Source organism: Mytilus edulis, chromosome 7 (genome assembly GCF_963676685.1).
Source record: "Mytilus edulis chromosome 7, xbMytEdul2.2, whole genome shotgun sequence".
Classification (NCBI taxonomy): Eukaryota; Metazoa; Mollusca; class Bivalvia; order Mytilida; family Mytilidae; genus Mytilus; species Mytilus edulis.
Genome location: NC_092350.1, coordinates 64,406,879 through 64,420,893, shown reverse-complemented (window position 1 = coordinate 64,420,893; position 14,015 = coordinate 64,406,879). Strand labels below are relative to the sequence as shown.

Below are 14,015 nucleotides of genomic sequence, written 5' to 3'. Positions count from 1 at the left end.
CTTTATACCGTTGTTTGGAATCAAACTGTTCAAATGTCCTGTTAGAAGAAAACATTGGTAACAAATTTCCAATTGGTATTCAAAGTAGAAGATTTTTCTTAAAGTTAAACTACGACACTTAGAAATTCGTTCGTTACTTGCACCTCACAATGAACGTGGCTACGTGTTTACTTATCCTTTGGTTTTATTAAAGTAAATACAGGGGGAAAATACATCATTGCCCAACAGGGCACGGCTGCGAACACATGGTACATGAACAGACAGGGTCTCTTAGCAATGATATATGTCAGGAAACCATGTGTACATGTTAAACCAAATGTTGCTTAATATGATAAGTATACAGATAATATTTAACCACGTTTTCTATTCAAATATAAGATACAGTGACTTGTCATCTAAAACAAACCAGAAAATGAAAAAACACAATTTCAAATGACCTCAATGTAATTCTTTCTATCGACTAAGAGGTAATAAACGATGGATTCGATCTAACATATAGGTATGAGTTACAGGTTCACCTTTCGAGGAGAGTTTCAAATGACAACGACTTAAATCTACGCCTCGCATTTGGCATGGTTGTCTTTGTGCAGGAAAACCTTTTCAAATCGTTGACTATGTCGCGAAGATTTTGGACGTAATTTATTAAGATGTTTTGTTACAATTGTCGGTTTGAATAATTTATTTATGTTTGTTATCATAAAACTAACTCATTGCTTTCGCATGCAATCTGTTGAGATAAGATTTTTCTTTTGCTAATATATATTAAGTAGATTTGGTATGAATGCAAACGAGACAACTCTCCATACAAGTCATAATTTGTAAAATGTAAACAGTAAACCATTTTAGCTCAAAGTACGGTCTTCATCACGGAGCCTTGGCTCACACCGAGCACAGTGATCACTAGTGTAAAACCATTCAAACAGTAAAAGCAATGGTCTTATCTATATAAAAACGAGAAATACGTAAGAACCACATCAACAAACAACAAACACTGAACTTAAAATTAGAACAGTTGCAAACATTAAAATACGCACCAACCTTCACCCTTAACTGAAACAATAGTGCTACATCATAACATTAAAAGACATACTATAAAATATCAACTTGAATGGCTTAACTCAATCAAAAGACATATTTACACAATCAAGTGAATATACACTGAACAAATATACTAATATTTGATCTATGACATAATATAAAAACAAAATTGATAAAATGAGGGATAAGATTTACTGATGTTAATGGATATCAGAAAGAAGAAAAAAATTAAGTATTACAATAGAGGAGGTCACTCGAAGGCCTGAGTAGTTTTGTATTGGTCAGACAATATGTGGTTTATGACAATGTGAAACCGTTGGCTACGAATCAGGCTTCATTTATTCATAACTTGAATATCACACAATAGTTTCTAACCTATAATTAAAAACCGAATTAAAAGTTACAAACAAAGCAAGTTAAATTGACCCTTAAAATGTAAACGTCGTTAACTTAAAAAACCACTCCTGCATTAGATACCGGAGTCGTTTAATTGTAGAGTAGAGTGAAATTACTGGAAGACAGTAGAAGCTTAATTAACTGTTATATATTTATTTGTTATGTATAATCGTACGTGTACTAATAAAAAGCATTATACATACATGTACGAAGTGTTTGCTTACATTATTGTTTATGGTTTTCATTTTAACACTTGCAAGGTCACGTGGAATATAGATAAGATCGCTTGATTTCTTTTGACCGGTACGTACACCTTTGCAAAGTAAATCGTTCAGTTAGGATGTATAAATACGCGGTATCCCATTAATCCGACAACCATTATTCCGACAGCCCATCAATGCGTTTTTCTTATGTGTGTGGGTAAATTTTCTCTTTATTCGTAACACTTTCTCTCTTTGTATCACTCATCTGAGTTATAGTCGACTAAATTATGTCGCAGAAATAATGAACTATTATATATACGTCATGCACGCTGTTCCTACAACCCCTATGATTTAAAACAGAATCTTCGAAATTTCCTCCGCAAAACAAAGTAAAATGTTAACAAACACCAACCACTATAAAAACTAATTGAGTATATGTTTTCCTGTATGTTCGTATAGCTCTTGGTGATATGCTTAGTAATATCTAACTATATTGGAGGAGTAAAACAACAAAGCTATGTAAAAATAACGGATGTCCAACGTTACATTTTTTAATAACTGTTTTATCTCTTATGTATAGTGATCCTTTTTTTTATTCTCTGATCATCCCGACAATTGACAGAAGCAAAGAAGTGTGTCAGTTCTCTGTTAAATTAAAGCCGTCCTTTTGTCGAATTTCGTTTGACTCGGTGACTGCATATGAAGCTGGATTAAGAAAAGTGTCCAATGATTTTTTTACTTAACGGCTGAAAGGTAGTTTTATAAGTAGTCATAGATAAAAATGTCTAAAAAATGTGAGATAATTATAACATCTACCGAAAGAACAAACATTGGCCTCATTGATCGTGAGTTCAAAAATTGTAGATTCTATAAAACCATCTCTACACAGCCATTTTGTCCAAGTTGATATTTCATTTGTCCAAGCAATAAATGCGTTTTTTTACCTGATATAAGTAATTTATAATTTACCGAAACAAAAGTTAGACACACGAAAACAATATAAAGTCTAGATTATTTTTTTTATTAACTGCATGTTTGGGTGTTACAGGAATAAAATGCTACGAAACATTACAAAACGGTAGCCATTTTGTCCAAACGTCGAAAAATCCAAACAAAGTAATAAAACGCTTTTTTTCGACGTTACATGTGCAAAATCTGTTCTATTGTATATTCCTGATACTTAAAACGAATCGCGTGTGGAATTTTTTTAAAATGCTGGTTGTCGAAAAAAAAACTACGGTGCATTCTTATAAAAATACGGATCAAAATGGAGGTAACTGAAACAAGACTTATCGGAAACAGCGACAAAAACAGTTTCATTGAATTAATGCAACCCCGTATTATACGGACGAATCAGGAGAAGATTAGTGCATTTTAAAAGCAAGCAACTTCAAATGACTGGGAAAATAATTTTCAAGATCGGGTTATAGTATTTTTTTAAAACGTTGTATTTCGACAAGTTATGTGTCAAGCAAATTTTTAATACAATTCAATTCAAATTAATCAATATGTTTTTATTTACTTGCATAGTGTCGGATATATTTGTATTAGGGTTGAATCAAGATATGAAAAATTTACAATAACAGAAGATAGAACCATGCAATTTTAGCAGCCTGAGACTAAAGTTTTGTTATAATTCATTTATTGAAAACCGTATACTTCTGTCCTATTTTTCCTTCCTTCAAGTTCATTTCTTACGGCAATACTACATTTCAAGGTGAATTAAGGATAAACAAATTTTAAACGATTTCCACAACTTAAGGTAAATAAATTTATGGTAAACATGGTAAATGGACAGCATAAAATTAACAGAAACAGGTTTAGATTCAGCCAACTACATAAAAAAGGCAAATGAAACTTAAAAAAAATGAATAAATGTAGGCCCTACGTCAAAATTTCAGAAAACTCTCTTGTTGTCTCGTTGTGGTGTATAAACATCGTGTTGTAGGAACATCGTGCGCAACGCTATAGCGTCAGTCAAAATGAGAAAAACAAAGAGAGAAATACATACCCAGATCCTTAAAAATAAGAAGACAAATAGGACAAAATGTGTGCTAAAAAAGATGAGCAATTCCAATTATGAATACGGTATCATGTTTGGGAATGTGAATCCACGAAATACGGAAAAATATGCAGCTACTTGTCAGAATTGGGATGTTAAATCCGCGATTCCTCGTGTAGCGAGAGTTGCCCGCTATCTGCAATTTGATGACTCTTTTAAGAACTCTTTGAGGTGTCAGTAGATTGTATGTTGCATGTGCTTTATGTCAGTTTCTGTCTAATACATGTGTGGCTGTTAGGATTGTTATGTCATTATTATATTAGCTTTCTTTGGTAAAACTCTAAATTTTCATTGTTAAATGATTTACATGAAGTATATTATATATAGTTAAATTACATACAGTCTGTAGCTTTTGCTATTTGAATACATTGGTTAAAGATATATATTTATATTGTAAAGTATAATATTTGCATCGACGCAAAATCTTTGGTTACCTTTTGTGAGAACATATTATGTTTTATAGAAATAGTTTTAGATTCGCATGTAGCTTTCCCTGATAACAGACATTTAGTCCAAGTTTAACCACCCTTTATATATGTACATCATAATCTGCTACACGCCTTCTAAGTGCGGCTTATTTGTAGTCACTGAATGATCCATATTTATACTTATGTTTGGCTTATCATGATAAAAGATGTATTTTGATGATTAAAATATAAACTGTTTCCACTGTTTTTGGTTTCATTTACTTAGATATTTTAAAGCGCTTTTACATTTTGCATCCATCGTACAAATCAGTTCACAAACTAGAATAAGCTGTGGTCCGAATCCCCGAATCTTCAGCAGAATTGTTTCTGCTACACATGTATATCTTTATTTTCCTGTGTAGGTTCCCATTATTTCATCCCGAACGATTTCTATTTCAGGACCTAAACTTATTTTATCCACTGACACTTTGTTCTGGTCCTGAATTTGCATTGAATATTTGCCACTGGACGTTAAACAAGCATCAATTCTCGATGTCGACCATGGCCATTATGGGAAACATGATAAAAAAAAGTTTGATATAAAATGGAATGTTGAAGTTCGTTAGGATAATGCTTGTTAAATCCGATGCCCTGTGTAAGCCAATACAGTAGCATGATATCTGTATGATAAGATATCGTTGCAACGTTATGCATGTTAAATTATCCTTTCAACAACTTTCTTTAACGCTCGTACGTTTACTTTTCTCTGAGAAAACTATATGCTTCTAACCAACTTAACTCATTTTGCATTAGCAAACAAATCTGTATCGGCTTCCATTGCAAAACTCACTTTTAGTTGAACTCTTCCGGAATATGCATGAAATAGTTGCCACTATACATTTAAACAATCCATCAATATCATATAAATATTATGCTTCACATCATTACAATCTTATATATTCTAATAAGATTTAACTGACGATTACTCCAGATAATCCTTAAAAGAATACAGTAATAGAAATAAACAAACACAAATTAAATACTTAGACAAGCCAGCATACATGTAGTTGTTGGTATGTCAAATTTTACTTTTTCAACATATTAAAATAATTAGGTTACTTGCAATGCGCATTGCCGTATATACAGATACATATATGTATCACATTTTTTAAATTCATTCATATTAATAAATATACACTTAATATTTGTGTTTGCACTGGTTGTTTTTGTAGAACGAGTATAAATAACTAACATATATTGACAATATATGCTGACATAATTATGTGTCATTTAAAAATAAAGTTATCTAAATTTAGCACAATTTGACGTGATCGTTATGCACCAAAGATATCGGAAAAGTATTTAGAAGTATAAATCAGTTCAATATTTAAATGTGTACCTGGAAAAGGGTACGTACTGTTTCGTGTGAACAGCTAAAGACTTTATTGACGAAAAGTATGTCATGAAAATCTATAAAAGGTAAGACAATAATTTACTGAATACATTTTGTAACTTGATAACAGTTTTAAAATGAGAAAATAGATCTAAAGAAAAATAAATATTGTTAGGTGTATGTATAAATATTAAGAAACTTCAATTAAACAAAAACCCGGAAATACATTTCTTGAAGCAAAACAACAGACACACACCATGCACATCTAATCGTCAATATATTGTTTTGTGTTTTATTTGGTTCTTCATTGTTTATTTAAACTTGTATTGACACTTATGACAATAATTAAAATTGATATGTTACCTTATGAATTTAATAATATAACTCATATTTTATAGTCGACACCTTAATTGCGAATAATCTTGAATTAATGAATGATTGCTAGAAACTTCAAAAAGTAGGAACAAATGATACACGTTGGTCATCTATTATATATACAACGAGTTATCCCTTTGGAAGGACAACAATTAGGATTTGAAATCTTTTGGTATAGCAATACGGAATTCTTGGAGTTGTGCCGTTCCGATACATGTAATGAAGCCTTCGCGTTAGTGAGGTTTCTTTTTTTACTGTGTCGGGTTAATAATACACGAGGGTGGTGGATAGTCATGACAGTAACTTATATGATATTTTACACAATTAAATTTGTAATGTTATGATTTCCTCACCTACTTAGTATACATGGTTTAATATACGGTACACAAATGCATATACTTTTTTTAACGTCACTTTCCGGAATATATATCCGGTATCATTAAAGCTAATTGACTAAAACATTCGTTCCTGTGTATACGTGTAATGTTACATGTATTTAATATTATTTATTTTGTGTTTATTTTTTACATATATTTTTTTAGGTTGATCTAATGAATACATTATTTGAGAAGTATAGTAATGCATCCAGCACAAGACCAGCAGCATGTTAAGTATGTGAACCGTACATGTAAGGTCTTAGTGTTTATTTTCAAAGCTAAAGAGTTGAATTTAAAGGAAAAAAGAGTAAAATCGATTGGCACTTTATCTTTGTTAATCTTATCAAGCTTTTTGTACGAAGTCAGGCGCGGATTCAGAGGGGGGGGGGGGGCGTTTCCAGGGGTTGGAACCCCCTTCTTTTTTCGGACGATCAATACTCTTGAAAGGGACATGTAGTTGGACCACCCCCTTTTTTAAATGGCTGGATCCGCCCCTGGGAGTACCGTCGGGGACCTACATGTATATAGTAAAAACAAATAGTATATATTGTTTTGTGCCGGACGTGCATCGACCCTATATGGTTTGTTTGTTCAGTATACAAAGAAGAAAAATAAACAACATTTTTGACGCCTAAATACATTGTTATAGGCAAGCTGTAAGATATTGAATGACAATAAAAAAATATGTATTGTAGTTTATGCGAACTCCTTCGGAAAGTATATTACTTCACGCAATTTTCATCGTAGATCTAAAATAATATTTGGTTTGAAGAAAACAATAATGTATCCAATACAAAGTTAAGTACTACATGTATATAAGATAATACATTAAAAACAAATGGAATCAAGCAACGAGCACGTTGCTTTTTTTTCAATTTCAGAGGAGTATGCTATAACTATATTATTGTAGTTTGAGGGGAAAAGGGGGGAAACTCAAAAGAAAACGAAATAGAATAGATGAAAATATATAATTGTAACTGTTTGAATACGTGGCATGACTAAACAATATTGTGTAAGTGTACCTACTTGTTATATCGTTTTGGAATTCAGTTGTTGCTGTTACGACATTTTGGAAATCATTTTGCATTCATGAATGAATATCTCTGATTCCTTATCCACATTTGGTAACAGGTACATGTATATTGTTTGCCTTTTTCGAGTAAAACGTATTCAGCATTTTCATTTTTAAATAGTTGTCTAGATGACTTTGCGTACACGTATATGCATACATGTATGTGTCTGTTCTACTATGTGTGTCATTGTTACCTACTTGTTATAATGTGTGGAATTCAGTTGTTGCTGTAACGACATTTTGAAATCATTTTGCATTCATTAATGAATATCTCTGATTCCTTATCCACATTTGGTAACAGGTATATTGTTTGCCTTTTTCGAGTAAAACGTATTCAGCATTTTCATTTTTAAATAGTTGTCTAGATGACTTTGCGTACACGTATATGCATACATGTATGTGTCTGTTCTACTATGTGTGTCATTGTTACCTACTTGTTATAATGTGTGGAATTCAGTTGTTGCTGTAACGACATTTTGAAATCATTTTGCATTCATTAATGAATATCTCTGATTCCTTATCCACATTTGGTAACAGGTATATTGTTTGCCTTTTTCGAGTAAAACGTATTCAGCATTTTCATTTTTAAATAGTTGTCTAGATGACATTGCGTACACGTATATGCAAACATGTATGTGTCTGTTCTACTATGTGTGTCATTGTTACCTACTTGTTATAACGTTTTGGAATTCAGTTGTTTCTGTTACGACATTTTGGATACGTTTAGTTTAGGATATATTTTAAACTCAATGTGTTGTTGACCGTACGTATATCATTTGTATTCATTGAGTTTTGGACGTTCATTCCATTCTATGTGTTGATTACGATACCTATACTGTAAACCAATAGAAAATAAACGCAAATATAAATCGTCGCGAATATGTTAATCTTGGTTCATACCTTATAAGAATACATCAAGTAAATTAGTAAATCGCGAAATTGAATAGCCGCAGAGTGAACCGTTAAAAGGGTAGAACGCGAAATTAAATATCCGAAAAGAAAAGTTGGTCTACGATACTCTGTTTTTAGGGAACGTTTCCATTCTATGTGTTGTTGACCGTATAAATACGCTGCTTCTCTATATGTTGTTGAATTGTGCCACTAAATAGCATATCATTTTATGAAAGCCTTAATATGTACAATTATACAAATGAATACTATAGATTATCAGAATTGCATATCTAAATATTGTATATCATATTAAAAAACATTGTTTTACATTGATTATAAGTTGTGTCTTATTTAATATATATTATAGTCACAACATAAAAGAAACAAGACCGGGGAAGAAGACTATTGAAGTTTCAGAATCTGCATTTTTGTCTCCAGATTACGACGAAAATTGCACGAAAAGAGGATTGGCAGTTCTCGTACAGAATTTTGATCAACAATGCGCTGACATAGAAAAGTTAAATGGCCAGTTTAACAAACTAATGGAACTTCTTCAAAGTTATGAATATGGTATTGAAGTTTTCGAAAAAGACGAAAAACAAATTCATAAAAATTTGTCAAAAGATGATCTATACACCTTGTGTTCTAGCGGTGAGTACATATGGGAATTAAGATTGGTTGTTGCTTCGTTATCGTCCAGTAGTTATCATTCAATGCATTATCAGAATAGGTCAGACCTTTATGTTAGACTGACTTTTCTATCTACCAGAGAAAAAAAGGGTACTGTGTTCGATATATAAAAAAAAATTGATTTAATCATACACTTGACCTTTCTACTATACAAATACATGTTGACATATATAACATGATGCGATACTTGTATAGTAAACTTAAAAAATCGCATGGTTTTCCACTTCTGTTCAAATTACTGTTTGCATCCCAGTTTAATTTAGGCCCCTAATCTCGGTCTGTGGTTAAGTCCTGTTGATTTCATTGTGAAACAATTTTTGAAAGCCGATGATTTGAAAGTAAAATAACTGTACTTTGAAGCGTAAATATTTCAACGCAGGATAAAAACAGTATTAATGCATTGTAGGTTAATGTAAAATACATTTGTACTTGCTCTTAGTTTCTAAATCTAGTACAATAAACTCATCATAGATACCGGGACTAAATTTAGTATATACGCCAGACGCGCGTTTCGTCTACAAAAGACTCATCAGTGACGCTCGAATTAAAAAAAAAGTTAAAAAGGCCAAATAAAGTACGAAGTTGAAGACAATTGAGGACTAAAATTCCTAAAAGTTTTGCCAAATACAGCTAATGTAATCTATGCCTGAGTTAGAAAAGCCAGTGCATTTTGTTTTTATTTTTCTACTATGTATATTTTTTATTTTATATCTGCTATCTGTTTCAACTTTTACACATGCCAAAAACACATTTAGATAAGTAGACATTGTGTTCAACCATAGACCTTGCTTACAATAACTGTAGTAAATTGTGCGGAAGTTTGTTATCGATCTATCCTATTAAAAAGGTGTAATCTTTTAATTTCACGACAAGCATTCATTCGAAAAATTAGATGAGTCTATCTAAAATATATCACCAAAATATTGTCCATCATAGGCCAAATCAAACAGAAATTTACAGCTATAGGTCCCCATCAACATTGAGCAAAACCTATACCTCATAGTAAGGTAGAAAATGACAAATGTAAAACAATTGAAACGATAAAACTATAGACCTGATATATGAACAGAACAATTGTCAAAAACACACATGATATAAGAGCAACAACAAAAACCACTGAGTTACAGGTTCCTGACCTAGGACAGGCACTTACTTTTGTAAATGTTTTGAAGTCACCAACGTTCCATTGACCCGAACAGTGGTGAGTATTTGAAGGAACCAATCCCAAACAAACAAAAACCTAATAAATACATGTAGCAATGAATTTAGATAACAAAGCAATAACAGTACGCTTTGTACATTTTACAGTCGCTAAACAAATTGACAACAATGAGTACAACTGTTATTACTGTCTGTTATTTGTTATCCTTGGTCATGGGTCAACTGGAATTATTAAGTGCAAGACAGATACAGGAAACACAGAGTATGCTGAGCTATCAAAGATTATGGAGTTGTTTCAGCCTCAGAACTGTGCGGCATTGGCATTGAAACCTAAAGTCTTCATAGTGCAGGTTTAGTATTGAATAACTAAGGCTTGTAAATCTTTTATTCTGCAATGGATATGATGTTACTTTTTCGAAAAAATATCTTATCTACATGTAAAAATCACTGTTGCAATTTAGAATTCAGATTTTAGTATAAAAACTCAGGACCCATTTTTCCTTTTTTTTTTATAAATCGGCATCTACAAACTCGTCCATGATCTTCATGACATGTAATTGTTTGACCAAATTGTATAAAAAAAAAATTGCGCAAAAAAAAAAACAATTGCTCACACTTTTTTTGTCATTCTCCAATTAATTAATGCTTGTTGCTAAATATCACATGGCAGTTTTTTAAGCATTATCAGGCCGAGAGAAAAAAAGAAGCAAGCTACAGTACTTTGACTGTGTGAGACGTCTACTAGAAAAAAGACGGCTAGAAAAGAAGTACAGCGCAGACATTTAACATTGAATCAGGCTACATACGAACCCATCAACGAGTTGCTGTTAAAATTTCATTTAAAACGGAGAGAGCGCGACGCTCTATGACACAAGCCTCCACATTAAAATTTTATAAATGCAACACAGTCAAACGTAAAAGCTCGATAAAAAAACACGTTTCGTGAGATCTCAAACCTCTCTCTATACATGTACCTCTGGTCAATTTAAAAAAAACAAAACGCAAAGCAATAAATTGTTGATAATAATTTATGTCTGTTTTGCATTGATTTGTTTTACAGTTTTTTTTAAACAATTTTATAGACAATGGAACCCAAGGATCCGAATCAAGCAGACACTAGCGGGATGCCCGATGACGTTAAAGAGAGAAAACAGCAGAGAATACCACGGGAAAGTGATTTCCTCACGTATACTTCTGACGAACCATGTGAGTCTCGTTCTGAATAAATTCATCACAGATACCAGGATAAAATTTTGTATTTACGACAGACGCGCGTTTCGTCTACAAAATACTCATCAGTGACGCTCGAATCCAAAAAAGTTAAAAAGGCCAATTAAAGTACGAAGACCGATTGCAAAAATCAATCAATCAATCAGTAGTATGCTAGTTAACTTATTACGATATTTTCATACTTCATATGCGGTAAAATATATTTCAATTGCGATAATGAAGTATGGATAGTATTCAATTTGACCTACCACTCAATCTTAACGTTTTGCCATGCTTGCATATTCTAAACAAGAACAAACTAATTATTTAAACAACAGGCAGACTCTTGCTTCGTAGATTGTAATTGAGTGCGAGAAATTAATGCACGTTTGATAGAATTGTTTTGCCTTCGACCCCGCAGAGAGTTAACGTTATTGCAATGGTTTTGATTTAGGTGAAAGTTGGTTTCTCTCTTCTTACTCGAGCTTGTGTTTTACGATAGACGTGGCGGTGATATACACTTGCACAGCTAATCGACAACTCATCCTTGTAAAGGTTAAATTATACTAAAATTTGGACAAAAGTCAAAGACGACCCACGGGTAATGGTGTTATAGAAAATTTTGCAATCTGTGATAAAAATTATCTATCCTTAATAACTAGAGAAAATCTATCTTTGCAAAACAAAGATGGCAGTAGACATTGATAAAGAAGTAAAGTGAGCTCTAGCCTGTTGGCGAAGGTTAGAAAGTTGTAAGTTTTGTTCTAAACAAATTCATCAACGTTGATACATTTAATATCAAAGATCCGTTAGTTGCATGTGAAATCAAAGCGTACGAATATATTTTGCCTTAAAATATAATGTTTATTTGTAAAGCATACATCAAAAAATCAATCAAAATTCATAATGATTAACATCATGCTTGTTTTTATTATTAATTTTGTGTTTCTTGCAGGTTATTTATCGGACAATAAATTCCTAAATTCATTAGTGAAAACATTAGAAGACGAACAAAACACATGGTACACAAACCGTGGTATGAATCCGATACCAGTTACTGAAATCCAGAGTCTTCTGATCAAGATCAATAGAAAGCTTAAGGAGACAGGTTTAAAAGTGGCATATACAACATCGTCATTGACTAGGAAAATGTATCTACAAAAGAGAACGTTTTAGGTGTGACTATGAATTGACTGCTATTCTGTACATTGTCTTATCGACTTTACGATTCCTGAAAACACATATAGTTATTTGCAATGCTATGTATTCGTATTATTTATACATATATATTTTTGTTAATTCAAAACGTTATATGGTGCCTACTTTTTTTTTAATTCGTCACTTTAAAGACTCTTATATTACGACTAGAATACCATTTCTACTACCATTTCTGTTGAATGCGCGAGGAACTTCATAACATGTCCATATGTTGCAACCTAAAATATGCAAGAGACAAGTCATATATCATTGTAAAAGTGTAACGTGTAACCGGGCGATCAATGGATCCGTATCTGAATAAATCAGGATTTCAAGTGTTCAACCTAAATTTGCACCACAACAAGTTGTCCTATTTAAAACAATTAACACTCCCTTAAATGAATTCACAATGTCAAATATATAAGCTACACAATGCACATAAACTAAATTACAAGGTGAAGTTCCTCATTCACTTTGTATAAACACAATGCCTTATTATAGAATATATACACACAATGTCACTATGCAATCACTTTGCAACATGTATTAAGCCTGAGTATTCACAATGTCACTAATATATCACTATGCAACATGCATCAGACACTTAATTACACAATGTCACTAACGGATTACTATGCAACATGCATCAATTTATATCACACAAAACGTATAAACACATTATCACATATATACAACATTTATTAACAATATTCACCAATTTGTAATATCACCTTTGAATATTCAATAAACCACTATAACACAGTGACACAATAACACTTGCACAATGCTTCAATGCACAAGGAATGTATATGAACACAGCTCAACTCACACACTAATTATCACTATGAATCCGATCGAAATGAATATATTCCAAACTGATAAGATTAAACACAGTGCACTTTCACTTATACACTTTCACAATATATAACAACTTGCAACACCAGCAAGATTTCACCATGTATTCTCACTAATACACGTCCACAATATAACAACTTGCAACACAAGCAAGTATACACCTTGTACTTTCACTGTACAATAACTTATTATATAAGTTCACTTATAACACAATCACTATTTGAAATATTCACATATAAATCCAAACACTATGATTTATATCCTTTGAATCACTAAAGCCACTCTACTTACCAGTTGGAATATTTAATCCTAGAAGTTAACACTTCAATGGTCCACATAAAACTGACGAAGTTTCTCTGTCTTGAGCTGGCTTATATACTACCATATGGAACGGTCCATTATACGTGAAGGGGTGAAAATCAAGACTATACCAATTTTAGGGGTGTTTTTAGTAATAGATGGTGCTCCAACTATGGAGAAACTTGTATACATATAGAAGCACAATTAATAAGGAAAGACAACTGGAATTTCACATCGAAATAAATAAACTATGACCAATTTTTGTTACACTACCCACGCCTCAAAAATCATGCGTCCTCGCATGACTCCTTGAATACATCTGACATGCTGATAAAACATCTATCAAAGTGGTCATTTTTCATACCCAAACTCATACCATAGTGCAGTCA

At 32.2% G+C, this 14,015-nt stretch overlaps 1 protein-coding gene across 1 annotated transcript; it reads left to right on the top strand.

Moving 5' to 3' along the window:
• The first annotated feature begins 5,298 nt into the window (after positions 1-5,298).
• Positions 5,299-12,582, top strand: LOC139481984 (caspase-3-like). Its single transcript, XM_071265557.1, has 6 exons — positions 5,299-5,585; positions 6,417-6,485; positions 8,582-8,865; positions 10,213-10,415; positions 11,148-11,271; positions 12,230-12,582. Exons 2-6 carry the CDS (start codon positions 6,454-6,456, stop codon positions 12,448-12,450), a joined length of 864 nt encoding a protein of 287 aa, XP_071121658.1. The 5' UTR covers positions 5,299-5,585; positions 6,417-6,453; the 3' UTR covers positions 12,451-12,582.
• Positions 12,583-14,015: the final 1,433 nt, after the last annotated feature.

Coding starts and splice junctions, on each gene's coding strand:
- LOC139481984 (XM_071265557.1), top strand. CDS start 6,454: ATGCATCCAGCACAAGACCAGCAGCATGTTAA. Junction 6,486..8,581: donor CAAGACCAGCAGCATGTTAA/GTATGTGAACCG, acceptor TATATATTATAG/TCACAACATAAAAGAAACAA. Junction 8,866..10,212: donor ATACACCTTGTGTTCTAGCG/GTGAGTACATAT, acceptor TACATTTTACAG/TCGCTAAACAAATTGACAAC.